This window comes from Corapipo altera, unplaced genomic scaffold, assembly GCF_003945725.1.
Source record: "Corapipo altera isolate COAL_440 unplaced genomic scaffold, ASM394572v1 49, whole genome shotgun sequence".
NCBI classification, from domain to species: Eukaryota; Metazoa; Chordata; class Aves; order Passeriformes; family Pipridae; genus Corapipo; species Corapipo altera.
The window spans coordinates 12,669,824-12,684,711 of NW_020884879.1; the positions used below are offsets into that span (position 1 = coordinate 12,669,824).

Here is a 14,888-nt window from a genome sequence, read left to right on the forward strand (position 1 = left end):
CTGCCCTAGGAGCCTCCGAAATCCCTGCACCGCCTGCCCTGGGAGCCTCCGAAATCCCTACACCGCCTGCCCTCGGAGCCTCCGAAATCCCTGCAAACTACCCGCCCGGGGACCCCCGTCACGGCGCCTGAGGAGAGCCCGCCGCCGCCCCCGCTCCTCTCCCGTTCACACATCGCACAGCCCGCGCTCGCTCGCCCGCCCCCCGCCTTCTCCGCACGCCCCCCGCCTCCCCGCCCGCGTTCCCTCTGCCCACCCCCGCCTGGGTCCGCACACGCCCACCCCCAGCCCCTGCCCCTTCCCCAGAGCCAGACCCGGGCAGAGCCCTCCGCTGCCGCCAGCTACCATCCCCGGGGCCGCGCCGACCTCGGCGCGCTACTTCCCGCCGCCGAGGAGAAGCCCCTCTACAAAGGAGGGAGGCAGCGGGAGGCGGGGGACACACACACGCCCGGCCGCTCCGTCCGGATGCGGTGAGCCCCCCGCCTCGCCTCCGGGGCCGCGTCAGCGCGGGAGGGAAGAAGAGGAGCAGCGGCGGCGTCTCTCCGGCTGCCACCATGGGCTGCTGCACGGGGCGCTGCACGCTGATCTTCCTCTGCTCGCTGCAGCTGGTGAGTGCCGGGGCGCGCTCCGGCTTCGCTGGGGGCGGGAGGGGACGGGCGCTCTGTCCCTCGCTCCGGGCGCGGCCGCCGGGGGCGCGGAGCGGCGCTGACCTGCCCGCGGAGCTGTCCGTGCCCGCCGCCCCGACGGCGCGCCCGCTCCGCGCCCCGAGCCCCGGCCCATAAGTTTTGCGGTGCGAGGCGGTGTGGGGCGAGAGCGGCCCCGCGGCCGGGGCAGGATGGGGAGTGGCGAGCCCGGCCGGTGCCGCGGCACCCCAGCCCGGGTGGCTGTCAGGGCTCCCTGCCGGAGGGAAAGCGGCTTCCCCGCCCTGGTGTCGCTTCGAGGCGGTGTCGCTCCCCGCTGGTGCCGAGCGGGGGCTTCCCCCGTCTGCTCAAAGTAGAGGCCGAGGGGAATAGCGAGGCGGACGGTGCCCCCGCATGGGCGGCAGCCGGTGCCCGCGGGGCAGCAGTGGGGCTGGGCACTGCCGGGCGCTGCCGGCGCGTCGGCAAGGTGCGGGGACTGGCATCGCCGCCTCTTTCTTTTTCTGTTTTTCTTAACCTGCGTAAAAACGCTGTCTGCCGGCCCTCTCCCGTGACTTTTCTTGGGATTCCTTTCTTTTGATTAAATATTCCTCAGTGTGCAATCGAAACAACAGAAAGGTGCAGCTTCTTCTCTTTGTTTAGTGAAGTTGGCATATTTATTTTAGAGAAGAGAGTTGTTGAGACAAATCGCCACCAAACAACAATAATCCTTCCTCTGGCTCCTTAACTGGATGATGAAATAATGCTCTTCCTTTAAGAGTAGTTACCAGTCCCAAGAGCGTTTTAAAAGATTTTTCTCTTTTGTAGTGACTCAGAGTCATCATTTTGCCACATGATCTCTCTTAAAATTAGTGTTGTTCCTTGTGCGTGTGTGTCTGTAAAGAATAAAAGTGTGATGCAGTTAGCGGGGATTTTTTGTTTGTTTGCTTTGTTTTCGTCATCCTTTTCCTGATCTTTCTAGTTGTCTGTCGGACCACACTGAAATCGCTTCTGTTTACATGAGAAATAATTGTACATATTGCATTTATTTGAAGATCCTCGTTCATTTTCAAGGCTTTGTGCCAGGTTCTTAGCCTGTGCAAACTGATGTGTCTCCATTGTTTGCAGTGGATCTTATTCAGATGTGTTTTAGCGTGATGGTATAAGTACCTCAATGGCACAACCTTGCCAAAAAGCAGAGGAGGCATGCGATTTGTACTTTTAGTGCGAGGGAAGTGTTCTTTATACATTTCTGGTATTTTTTATTTCTTGTTTTGCATCAGTTTTGTCCTAATGACTGCAGAAGAGTTGCTCCTGATTTACTTCAGTGCATGTGGGAGGGGAAACAAACCCTATTTCTTCAAATATATCTCTCTGCGTGTTATGGGGGTTATAATAACTGTATTTACTATTCTGTAGAACTACTGGTAGGCTATAAAAATTGAAGTAAAGTGTGAATAGACACCATAATCTGCAGAGAAATGCATAAAAAGCCTTTCAGAAAAAGATTTGTGTTTTATAAAAGGCCTATCAGATGATATAACAACTTTCAAAAGTTACTTAAATGTATAGCTCTTTCTACTTAACTTACCTGTTTTCTAGTAATGTTCCACGGTCAAATCTGTGTTTTTCAGATGTCGATAAATGTGTGTTTTGCAAAACTTTGTAATTTTAATTTATTTTCATTTAAAAATAGAAGTCCTTCGTTATATCCAAGAAGTAATCTAGTAAAGATGATGTTCTGGTTCTGGCCAGGACAGGGTTAATTTTTTGCAGCAACTGGGAGGGGGCATGGAGGTTATTCTATACCACCTCATGTCATTGCCTATAGCACCTCAGGTCCCTTGTCAGGAGTGAGGGAAAGAGACTCTCTTCTGGGGAGAAGGAGTTTCTTCTGGTCGTGATACTATGGCCCAAGTTCCAAGCTGGAGGGAACCTGGCTGTAGTCACGTGGGGTTGGGCTCAATGAGCATTTTGCATATGAATCACTCTCTTTTGTACACTTGTGTTATTAATATTGTTGCTGTTACTGCTTGTTTTCTTATCTCATTGCTGTTTCCAGTAAAGTGTTCTTATCCCAAACCATGATCTTTGCCTTTTGTGCCTCCAATTCTCCTCTCCAACTTCCTGCAGGGAGAGGGGGAGCAAGCGAGTGACTGAGTGGTTTGGAGAGTCTCAGTGGGAGTACTAAATTAGGAAAAACTATTCCTAAACCACAACACATGAACTTAAAGCTCAGGTACTTTCCATGTTCTCAGTGGTTACAGTGTTCAGTTTATGTATGTACATGTTGTTGCCACAGGCAGTTTTAGAGCTTTTTCTAACATCTTAAGGGTCACGAGTATAAAGCATATGCAGCAAAACTGCATCCCTGGACATCACTTCATTAAGTGAGTTTTATTTTACCTTGCATCTATTTATGACAGTTTGAAAGAAGTATTAGTGCTTGTGGATAACATTTAGATTAAGTCTTACAAAATGCAAAGCAGTTGTAGTGCTAATTTGTAGAATTTCAGAAGTACTGATGATTTATATGTCTTGAGAAAAAACTTTAAAAAAGCAGACAGATGGGCACGTATTTTGGAAAAGGAAGTTGTTCACCTTAGTCATGTTCTGGTCATATCAGAAAAGGGCCCGGGAACAGTTCAGGCTTAACCTTGGGGTTAACCTTTAGATATCACCTGAGAAAGAGATATGTTATTAAACACAATTGGCAACACCTTTTATAGCATACATCTACTATGTAGATTCTCTTTCATGTAAGATGTGAAATATAAAAGCCAAATGTCTGAAGACGTTCATAAGTAAGATGTGGTTCTTATTCTAAAGAAAAGTACATTGTTTAGTGTTCTCAAAGCACAGTTTTGTGACTCTTTGAAACTTTCATTTTCTCTAACTTTTGCCCTATTCATCCTAGCAACATATAAACAGGTAGCCTAGGCAAAAGTGAAGAGAACAACAGTTATTGCATGATAGTCAATAAAATACCTTTTCTCTAATGTTAACCCATTAAGTGTATTAACTACTAGGGGATTTGTTTGTAATTTTCAGTGCTGTTTGTCAAAGGATTTTGACATAAAAATGGCAATAATACCAGTTTTCAGTTATGTTTTGATCCATGAAATTGTTTATTTTTGACTGACAGCTTTTACTTTTCTATAATAAGCACATTTAAATGCTGAATTCAGTAATCCCAAGGACAGTCTGTAGTTAGTCTTCTGTCATTTAATGATAACTTCATTCATAGACGTGAATCCATATCATTATGTGTAATACAGGATTCTGCAAAAAATCACTGAGATGGAAGGCTAAATGGTACAAGTTCAGGAAAAGCTGTTAGTCTCATGGTTTTGTTGAATCCCTTCAGGTGGATTCTGCTTCTGAAAGTCAGGGGAATTTTGTGTAAGGAGGGCTGAATCTTCCCCACCACCCCCGCTGCCCTTGATCCTTCACTGTTTTGCTCTTCCTGACTGAAGCATTGTCATATACCATTGCCAATATTGTCAAGCAAAAAAGTCAGAAGTGTATGTATCTGTCATTAAGACTATTAGGATTTATGTATACACTGGGAAAATGCATCATAAAGATATATGAATTCTTTGGATTACAGCCATAGTTCTTACTGGTGCCACTAGAAGTCTGAAATGTTGGCCTTGTCTGTACTAGAAAATTAAAGTAGCTACAAGAGGTTATGCCTGGGCTAGTGTATGAAACACTACCATAAAACATTGTAAGATGAAAATGTTTGTAAAATAAAACAAATTCAAAAATATTAAATTCTGGAAGGGGTAAATTGACAATGATTTGCAGTGAGATTTAGCTGTGTGAGTCCAATTGATGTTAATATGTGTCACACAGTGAAACCTTCGTGAAACCTGCTTTGAAAATGTGTTTCTGAGAAACTACCATTGCAGGATAATTTTGTTTCAACATTTAGAATAAGTGGAAGGTTTTGGTACTTTGAAGCATACAGATAAACAACTACAAAAAACTCTAAATAACAGAGGTGGTGAATGAGATTTTCAAAGCAGTGAAGGGAAGGTTGATGGAAAGTGTGTGGAAAGTGTGAAATTTGACAATTTCATGTGTTTATCCTTGGACTCCTCTGTACTGTGTTCATTTCGTAGGTCTTGATTTAGAAGCGTATAGTTTATCCAGTTATAGTTAGTGTAAAATAGGCCTATTTTACCTGTTTCTTTCCAAATATTTTAAGTGTCAGCAGACCACACTGTTTTGACTAGTGATTGTTTGACTAGTACTAATGTGATTGTAGTGCACTAAGTGGTAGTGATTGTTTAGGGAGTGCGGTTGGTCATTTTAACAGTCTAATCCTTCTCAATATTCAAAAGATTTATGTTTATGATTACCATTAACATTAAATATAGTGATGTATGTAAATCCTTAAGTTTGGAGACTATATCCATTAGATTGAATGATAACGTTTAACACGTGTTACTGTACATCATGAAATTTCAACAGTTATGTGCGGAAGTGATATATACCATGCATAGATTTTCATCTCATTTTAAAATACTTTGTAGGGCTAGACACTCTTATTTATGATTTTGACTCTTGATGCTTGTATGTTAGAACAGACAGGTACCAGTTATTCAGTTAACAGCTCAGGGATTCAAGGAATTTGATAAATTTGAGAAAGTAAAGTCCTTGAACCGGTAAATTCCTGCATCTTTTTTATGTTGGTAAAAGAATCACCAGCCCATTGATCTGGAGATGAAGCATCTGTCTGTCCACTGATAAAAGAGGAGGAAGTATGAGGGGTGCCTATTGTACTAGCAAGGATGGAGGAGGCTTGGGATTTTAGCCCTGAACATCCTGGCTGCAGGATGTTGTCCTTTCTGTTACGGCAACAGAGGTTTTTTCAGAGGTGTTTTCCTCTGATAACTCAAGTAACATCCCCAAAACCTGTACCCATTGCTGGTGGCTGTGCCTAAGAGGCTGATATGCTTGTTGTATGGGTGTATAATTGCATTGCAAACCTGAAGATTGGAAGTAATGTGCTTCATCCAGTAGAACTACTTGAGTTAAATATTCACAAGCCACAAAATATATTATGCTATATAATTTTTATGATATCTCTCACCAGATACAAAAGAGTAACAACTAACATTGTTTTTTCCACTTTGTGATTTTGTTTTATTTTTATGAAATTGTCAGGAGTTACCTGCTAGTAAAACCCATTCCCAAAACATCAGCATTTTAGGATGCAACAGAATTTCCATGCAACAGAAATTCAGGTTCAGTAGTGAAATCCCTTCCTGCCAAAGCTGCATGTAAGACTTCTTTCAGTTCAGTGTTTCAAAGTTAGAAATTCAAAACTTGAGGAACCATGAACTTTCAGAGCTCTCTGAAATTTCTCAACTGGGTGAATTTCTAGAAGGACCCTTGCAGCTCTTGATTAGTTTTAGGCTCTGTCCACCACAGCAGGCTATTTTTCTGCAATTCCTGCCTGCTCTGTGACTGATGGTTAATTGTCACATAAACATTTAATGAATGTTTTTACAGTGATGAAGTGAAAGAGTTAAGATTTCAATTATGATAGTGGCAGTTAATCCACTGAAAATTGTGAATTATGTAGCTGTTCTCCCTATTTATAAGATAAGTAAGTTTTGGAAATATCTGTTTTAAGAACATTCAGATATTCTGATGATCTGCTTCAATTTCAAGATCTGCTACATTCAAGACACAATTCTTGGGACTAAGAAACCAATAATGTGTTTTTGAAAAGTATTGGAATTCAGAAGAATAGTATTGGTGGATCTAAATGGAATTTGGGTAGAACTTGCAGAACTTGAACAAACTCTGTGTTTATATTTAGAGATCATCTTGGATCAACTGTGCTTGCAGTTTATTAGGTGGTGTTTAAATCTTGCTAGTTTTGTGACATTTGGATCTGAAATAAAAATTTGTAAGATTAGGTATTGTTACATTGTGTTTTCAGTCTGTATCTTACCTGAATCTTATAGGTACAAAGTGGCCTGTTTAGTTTTAGAGACGATCTGGTAAGTTGACAAATAAGTGATAAAATCACAATTCCTTAATTTTTTTATAAAAGTGTTGCATTTTGGCTCCTCTGTGATATCCAAATTAATTTTCACATAAATAAATTAATTTAATTGATTAGATGACCAAAAAAGGAGTCAAACCAGTCACATCAATCATTGGCCCTGATATTGTACAAGAAAAGTGAGTGGAAGTTTTGTATTTCACTTGATTAGGACTGGAATAAATAATGCATTCCATACAATTATTGCTAAGATGTTTACTTTTTGGATGTGCTTGTGTGAAGAGGAGAGACAGAGGACCTAGGATACAACATGAAGGAAATTCTGATTGAATACTAGGAAAAAAATCAGTGAGATCATTTGATCATGTGTTTGAGAGAACTTTTGGAAACTCCATTCTTGAATAAATTAAAAATCCAGCTGAACATAGCTCTTAAAAACCTCATGTAAAAGAAGTTTATCTGATGTTGATTTTGGCCCTGCTATGAATAAAGGTTTTACCAGATGACCTCTAGAGATTCCTTGCAACTTAGGTTATCCTGTGATTATATGATCTTGTCAGAGCAAAAGGAATAAGGGCCTTCAGTTCTTTATTAGGAGGATATTTAAATTACATAGCAATTTGAATTGTTTTGAAATAATTAGTTTCTTAATTTGTTGCATTTGTAATACTGTGGAAATAGTCTTGATATGGCAATAACAATTCTAGTATTCAGTAGTCTTAGTGTCAAACTTCAGTGTTAAAGTAAATGAGAAGTACCTGTGATGGCCTTGTCATTTATAATTTCACAAGTAACAATTCTGTAATACAATGTAGTATATCAGATCTTTCAAAGTCATTAATATTGAAGCAAAATATATTTTATTCATTCAACCTTGTAATTAATTGCTAAACAGTCAATTTTTGGGCAAAGAACCTGTTATTTTTATCTGTACAGGGAAATGAACTGCACATTTTTGGTTCCAGATAAATAATACAAAGGATCAGTAATAAGTGACTGCTTGGTTCAGGAAACTAATAATATGATACAGGGTTTTTCAACTCTAGGTCACATTTTGAAATTCATTGCAAGTTAGATGAGGGCAAATGTCATTATGAAATATTTATATTAAATGCTACTGGTCTTAGTAGACCATCAGTATAAAAATGTCATTCTATATTAGTCCCAATTTCCACCTTTTAGAAGGGTGAAGGTTGGTGGGCACGTTAGTGTGAAGACCAAAGTGATCTTTTTGCCCAAGTTTCCCTCAGGTCAGCTGTGCTAGCAGCATAGCTCAATGAATTTTGCACTACCTTTGCTCATACTGGGCATGATATCTTTGTAAACTTTATAACTTAACATTATTTTTCATTTTGATTTAATTTAATTTTGTGTAAATTTCATCTTTTTCATTGGTCTTTCTGCTTTATATTTAGTACATTTTGCCTTGAAAATAGAAATCAGGCAGCAGCAAATGGAAAGTGTCTCATTTTGAATCTTGAAGCAGCTCGTATTTGTCCAAGATGAAACAGTTTTCTCCCCATCTCTCAAGAGCAGTTAATGCATAGCTTCCTAAAGGATATGCCAGCAGGTTTCAGATCATGCACTGTTGCACTTAGTGAAACTTGCAATTCCTTGAGAGAGCCCTGCCAGCATCACTAAGTCAGTTTTTAGGATGTCATGGGCTTTTTTTTTCTTCCATGTGTGACCAGTGAAATCTTTCTAATCTTGCTACAGATCCAGGCCTTTGGTAGGTCTCTAAAAGACAGTGGTAAGCTGAATTTAATCACTGTTCTCTGATCTCAGGAACAAACAGAGTGCTTAAGACCCCGATAATGAAATGGTAGTAAAAGATTTTATTTTAGACTTTTACTTTTTACTATACTTCCTTATCATCTTGTCTTTCTTCAAACACAGCCATATCTTGCATGTAATCTCAGCTCAGATGGATTTTTTAATGCTGTGGTGATTTGGGACTTGTTCTTACAAGTTGCTGAATGCCCTACAGTTCTCGATAAAGTTGCTGAAAGTCATTCTTTTGCATAAAGGCTCTTTAAAATGACAGGTGCAAGCAAAAGCAGCAATGAACACCTTCTACCTAGTGAATGCCAGCATTACAGTAAAAGGAAAAAAGAAAGTTTTCTACTTAATACAACAGTTTAATTAACAACTTAATACAGTTTTGGCCAGACAAATATCCCTTACAAAAATTTAACATCACAAAGAAGTAAAATTGAAAATTTTATGAAATGAAAAAGGAAGATAATTATAAACAAATTATTTATATTGAGAGTGACTCTTGAATAATCACAGTTGGTTATCCCCCAGTTCTCTCCAAAGGGGGTTGATAGAAAGGTGGCTTTTTTTTTTTTTAATTTAATCAGTACAGAGGTTTTGGCTGAGAGTAAGTATAAATATATATAAAGAGTATGTATGTTTGACAATGAGCCAAATGGAACTTCCCTAAGGAGGGTTTTGACACACACCAAAGAAGATACGGATATAGTCAAGTAGTAATAACAATAATTAAGAGCTGAGCAGAAAGATCCTGAAATAGTTTTATAGTGATGGAGATTATGTGGCAACATGGGATGAAGGGTGTAGAAAGGTGCATTTAGATGAGTGTTAAGAAAGTGGGATGTGGAAGCCCTCTTCACAGACAGATGAAAGTTGCCTCTGTTTGTGGGAGGAATTCCTACCCAAGGTTTCACTGAAAACCAGATATTAAGGAAAAGATTTTTATTCATCTTTTCTAACATACCACTGCTTCTAGTTTCTCACTATTCTATTTTAAAGTAACTGTGTTAGTGTCAGACTCTTTGAATAAAAATTATCAGGGGACTAAAATTGTATTATGATATTTTCTAGGGAGATTGGAATGACTGGCAGTGTTTCTCATCCAGTTTTAGGTTTTGCCTTTGGTTGAGCCTTGAATACTCTGTGTTGTCCTGGGAATGCTGCAACTTTACTGCCCTGTTGCCAGTTCCTGGAACCTCCTGTGAACAAGTGCTTTTGGAGCTTAGAAGCATGCAACTGAAGCTCAGCACAAGTCACAGGGGAAATGAATAGACACATAAATCCTTGTTGGCTGATACTATGCATACCTACAAAAGCAAAAAAAGCCCTGAAACAAAAACAAAAAAACCTGAAACCAAATACCCCCCCAAACAAAAAAAAAAACCCCAACAAAACCCAACAAAAAACCCAAGGTCAATTCAGTGCAGTTTCTTAGATGGAGTGAAAAGAGCTCATGTCTAAATGCATTTTGGAATCAGGATTCTGTTAAAATGGAGTGCACAGAGAAAAATCCTTCTGGAAGTTTAGTTTCCACAATCAAGGAATAAAAAGCTGAAGAATTCTAAAGCTGGAAACTGTAGTGCATTATAATGCAGGAATAACATCACAAAAATATGTAGTTTTGCTTCTGCTTGTGAACTATTTATTTTTTCCTGCTAAAAGCTTGCTGTATCGTTCTATTGCAGAGTGAGCAGAGTGTTTCATTTCTCTAGTGTGTATTTATTTCATGAATTAAGTAGACGTGATCAAGGTAAGTGTTTAGACTTTAACTGGAACAGAAACATTACTGTTTCTACTGATTGAATAATTTGCATCATAGAAACCTGGAAAGCCTCTCTGTCCTGTAGTGCAGATGAAGCTACTCAGAAAACTGAAGATAGATGGTCTTCTCATGGAGATCCCTTGAGCTACTGAAGATTCTTTAGTAAGTCTATAATCAACCAGCTGTACGTTTGTAAGATACTTGTTTTAGTGTACACATCAACATGGGCATTCAGGAAGCCTTAAAACTGCCCAGATTTGGAAGACGTTTTTGCCAATTACCACTGATTCCACTTAATTCTTATGCTGATCAAAGCACAGTTTTGTGCTCAGCCTCATTCTTCTTCTTCTTTCTGTTCTCATCAACAGGATGCTCTTGGCTCCAATACCTAGCTGTGAAATGATATGCTATTTCCATTTTCCTCTTCCTCTTTTTCTGGAGCCAGATGATTTGTTCCCAGCTCTCATCCCGGTTGTTTCAGAGCAGTTTCCAAATTCTGATCTTCATCGGTTTATCATGATAGGATTCAGATCTGTTTCCCTAAAGAAGTCAAGACTGTTAAAGTTTACTTGTTGCTGTAAATGGGCACAGTACGTTGTGCTTATCTGAGTGATTTTCATCTATACAAAGTAAGTCACAGTTATTTGTGGTTCTTCACATGATGTTGGTTTCACAGCACTATAAAAAGGTCTGGTTAGTTCAGAAAAGAAGGGAATGTGGACAAGTGATACTGGATAGATGAATTAGTAATGTCATTTACTGTTGCAGTTTTTAGAGGACTTGCAGTAGTAGTGTTGGGATGGACTGAAAAAAAAGCCTTTTTTTAAATTTACAATGACAAATTAGACATATGAATGACAGTAGCATAAATACAAACTTCATTCAAATGTCACAGATGAGTTTAAATGTATTAAAGTATATTAGATGCCATGAATGGCTTTAAGTTGTATATTACTAATGTATAATTTAGTCATAGCAGTTTGATGAAAGCCAAAGCTGACCAAGTTGTGCCAGAAGGAACCACAAAGTGCCAAGATTTATTTAAATTGGATTAAGTGATGAAGCCCTTCATTTCTCTAATATGTTTTTTTTTTCTGTGAGTTAGACATCATGAAGATAAGTGTGTTTATATTTTAACAGTCACATCTGTTAATCTATACAACTGTAATCAATTGAATGCTCTGATGACTCTTTCAAAATGTAGCCTGTGCAGCTGAGATGTGATGTGTTGCCTTGCACAGTGATAATGCAGGGTGTGGAGCAGCCTCACCAGGATGCTACTGAGTCCCATCACATAGGTACATAGACCTGGTTGCTTGTTCTGTTGTGGGACGGGTGCTAAACCTCTATCCACCTTGATCTGCTGACATTTTCTACACATCTTGTGTTTTGAAAAAAAGTGATTGTGTGATGGTGGGAGAACAATACTACATGTAACCTACCTCTTTTGGTCACATTTTATGAGCCTGGGCCATCTAGAAAGAGTGGGAGAAGCTGGTATCAAATAGTTTAATTGCATTTTTTGTGTCTGTGAGAGGCTACAGGTTTCAGCGTTCAACCAGTATGTGATACTTACTTGCACTGAAGCTGAAGAACTGTTTCTGCAGTACCTTGAGCTCAAAAGAGTGTCAAGGTTAGCCTGAGCAACTGAGATTCTGATATTTTCATTTTAGATTTAATTATTTATTATTTAGATTTCTTACATATTTGGTTCACTTGGTGTGTCTGACCAGTGAAATTCTTGGCCATATGAATCTCTTAGTTTTCTGTGGGATTTCTAGACTGCAGTTAGATTTCTAGGCTGGACTATAGTTAGTGCACATTCCAGATGTACTGGAGTGCTCCAGTACTACTGTGGCTTCACTGTGCTTATTCATCTGTTGAGAAGCTGCAGTAAATAATGCCCCAAGTCCACTGCTGAGTTTGCACTTTTAAAGATCATTTGAAGCACACTGCAACTGAAGTTTGCTGTGAACTAGGGTGTGTACCTGAGATACAACCTGCCTCAAACACTTACAAACCAAAACAGGTAATGGAGTCAGAAAAGAAAACATACAATTGTTTTGTTTTATGCTCTACAGAAAGTCTCTGGAGTTGTAGTTTAGGCTGGTTTTATGCTTGGTGCTTCTTCACTGTTTCTGTGTGCAGTTACCATAATTCCTTTTTTTTTTTTATATTGGCTACATGTGACTATGAGCATACTAACATTTTCATAGGCAAATTCTCTGTATTTGTGTGGGCTCATAATCTGGAAAACACATTTCTTTTTAATTGTGTGCTTTTTAAAAAGTGGTTTGGAGGTGCTAAAATACATTGCAAAGACAAAAATCCCTCTCTGTTTCAGGAGGAATGTCTCTTTTGGAAAGATTGTTTTCAGAAGTTGACAGATTTGAGTTGATCCCAACAGAATTAGCTCTCCTGCAGAATGAGACTTGCAAATACGTACACTGGCACTGACTGCATACTTAGTTGGGGAGTCCCCCTTGTGTTGTCACCTCTGGACGCAGATTCTTTTGGAAGATAGGAGTCAGTCTCTTAAGGGCATTCTGGAGAATGGGAAAATAAACAACTATCCCCCAAGTACTGGAACTGACCATCTGCATACAGGGAAGGGACAGTTTTAAGTCAGGGAAGAGTTTTGTTTCTGCTGATGGAAGCACTGGTTAATTGGCACTAAAAGAACCATGGGTTCGTGGGTTTCTTGTTATATTACCTTTGTCAACTCATTTATTCAATTCAATTTTTGTTAACTGGAAATGTCAAAAAAATTACAATGTCATCATCACGACTGGGCTTCGTGAACGAAGATTTGGGAAGGGCTCTACCCACGTTTGTTGCAAGCACGTTGGTGGCTAAAAAGGCCAATACAAGATAGCCATGTCTGGTTGCAAAAGGCACAGCAGAAAGACTCCTTAGGTGGTATATTCTGCAAGACATGATTCTTTCTGCGTTGTCTTTTCTCCTCAAGGGTGATCCTGCGTGCTTTCTCAAAGGCATCCGCAGCATTATAGATGGTGTGTCTCCAGACCTCCCGATAGGAGGCCAGAGTAGACCAGTTATGATGATCAAAATGGCCAAGGCTGAGATGTTGTTTCGGGGAGTCCTTGTATCTTCTCTTTGCGGCTCCTCTCTTGCGGCAGCTGGTGGCAAGTTCACCATAAAACAAGGTCTTAGGGAGGCAGTGGTGGTCCTTCATCCTTGAGACGTGACACTGAAATAGGAAGAAATCCTAATCTCTTGGGTGGCAAACTTTAACTGTTGCATTTTCTCTGAATGACAAAAGCACATCTGACAGAGAATCCCAGCTATCTAGGCAGAAGAGGAATTTCCAAGGCAGCCAGTTTTCTTCCTCTAAAACTAAGGCAATAAATTATGCTGCTTTTAAGGGGTAATCTCTGTGACTTTAAAGAACATAAACTCTCAGAGGCATACCAGTCTGACTGTGCTAAGTGTTGAGCACCTCCTGTGTTGGAATGAGTAACCTCATCTCCCACGGAGAACATCAGGAGTTACAGATGCTGATGTCCTCACTCAATGGCATAACCACCCAGAGGGATCAAGCTGTAACTGATGCAGCTGTGTTACTGACTGGGCTAGTAAGTGCAAGCACTATTAGGGGGTGCCATTAGATGAAGTCACTGTAATGTACCATTAGGAAGCCTGCAAAAATGAGTACCCTCTTCTAATCTGAAAAGTGTTGTGGTTGAGAATACACCCATTGGATGTCCTCAAGGGAAGATTTCTTTCCCACATACTGACTCTATCAGTGTTACCAGCCGGCATTTCACTAGCATGAGACTTAGCTTTGTAACATTTCACAGACCCCTACATCATGCTGAGTAGTGCTGGATCATCTATTATTAATATGCTTACATTTTTTCTAGACTAGAAGTATCTTATTTTCTTGTTAAATCTTCCATTACTTTAAGATGGTTTCAAGGTCTGTTCTGCTCTCATTTTATTAGTTGGGAACAAAAGCTTTTCAAATATCAGAAGTTAATATATGCTGATTTCTAGATAAGCAAGAAACTACATTAGATTTTGAGGCTATTTTATTATATAATGATATCTTTAGGTTTCATACACTGTTTTTATAAAATAGTTTCCTTTTTCTTATTTGAGTGCATATCCATACAGAGTAACAGTTTTGCATTAGAAATGCTGGCTGCATGGCAATGTGAGACTCTTGCCTATAATTATAACCAGTTATTATTATATGGTGTGCATAAAGAATTCAAAGAACTTTAAAGTTACACAATTAAAATTGTGTTTGCTTACACAGGTTGATGGAGACAGTCACATGTTCGTTCTGCTTTGAGATGGCCTGAGGCAAGGCAGTGTGCATCTGGGAACTGTGAAGTTAGTTAGCATGGTGTGATGCCTTGGTTAACGAGCCTGTGGAGAATACCATAGCTCAGGCACAGTACTGTGCTAATGCATCCACAAGGCTTCTGGAAGAAACTGGCCTGTATCTGGATGAGCTGGAACATAGGCAAAGCAGTCACACTAACTCTGGAAAATATACTCAGGCCGACTAGTATAAAAACAGGAGAGTTATCAAGGTGTGAGGGTGCACATTCTTTGAAATGCTCAGGTTGTTATGAAGAAAGACACTGGGAGAGCAGACTGGGTCTACCAGTTACTGCTTTGTTGGATTCCAGCTTATTACTTTGATCAAAACCTAATTTGTTCATCCCAGTCAACTTTCTGT

General features: G+C 39.9%; 1 protein-coding gene across 2 annotated transcripts in view; it reads left to right on the forward strand.

Moving 5' to 3' along the window:
- The first annotated feature begins 323 nt into the window (after positions 1-323).
- The window catches only part of NKAIN3 (sodium/potassium transporting ATPase interacting 3), a 355,608-nt gene continuing 341,043 nt past the window's right edge, over positions 324-14,888 (forward strand). For both annotated transcript variants that reach the window (XM_027638896.1, XM_027638897.1), the window contains exon 1: positions 324-605. In XM_027638896.1, coding sequence (XP_027494697.1) covers positions 552-605 — 54 coding nt within the window. In that variant the 5' untranslated portion in view covers positions 324-551. The remainder of the gene's footprint in view (positions 606-14,888) is intronic.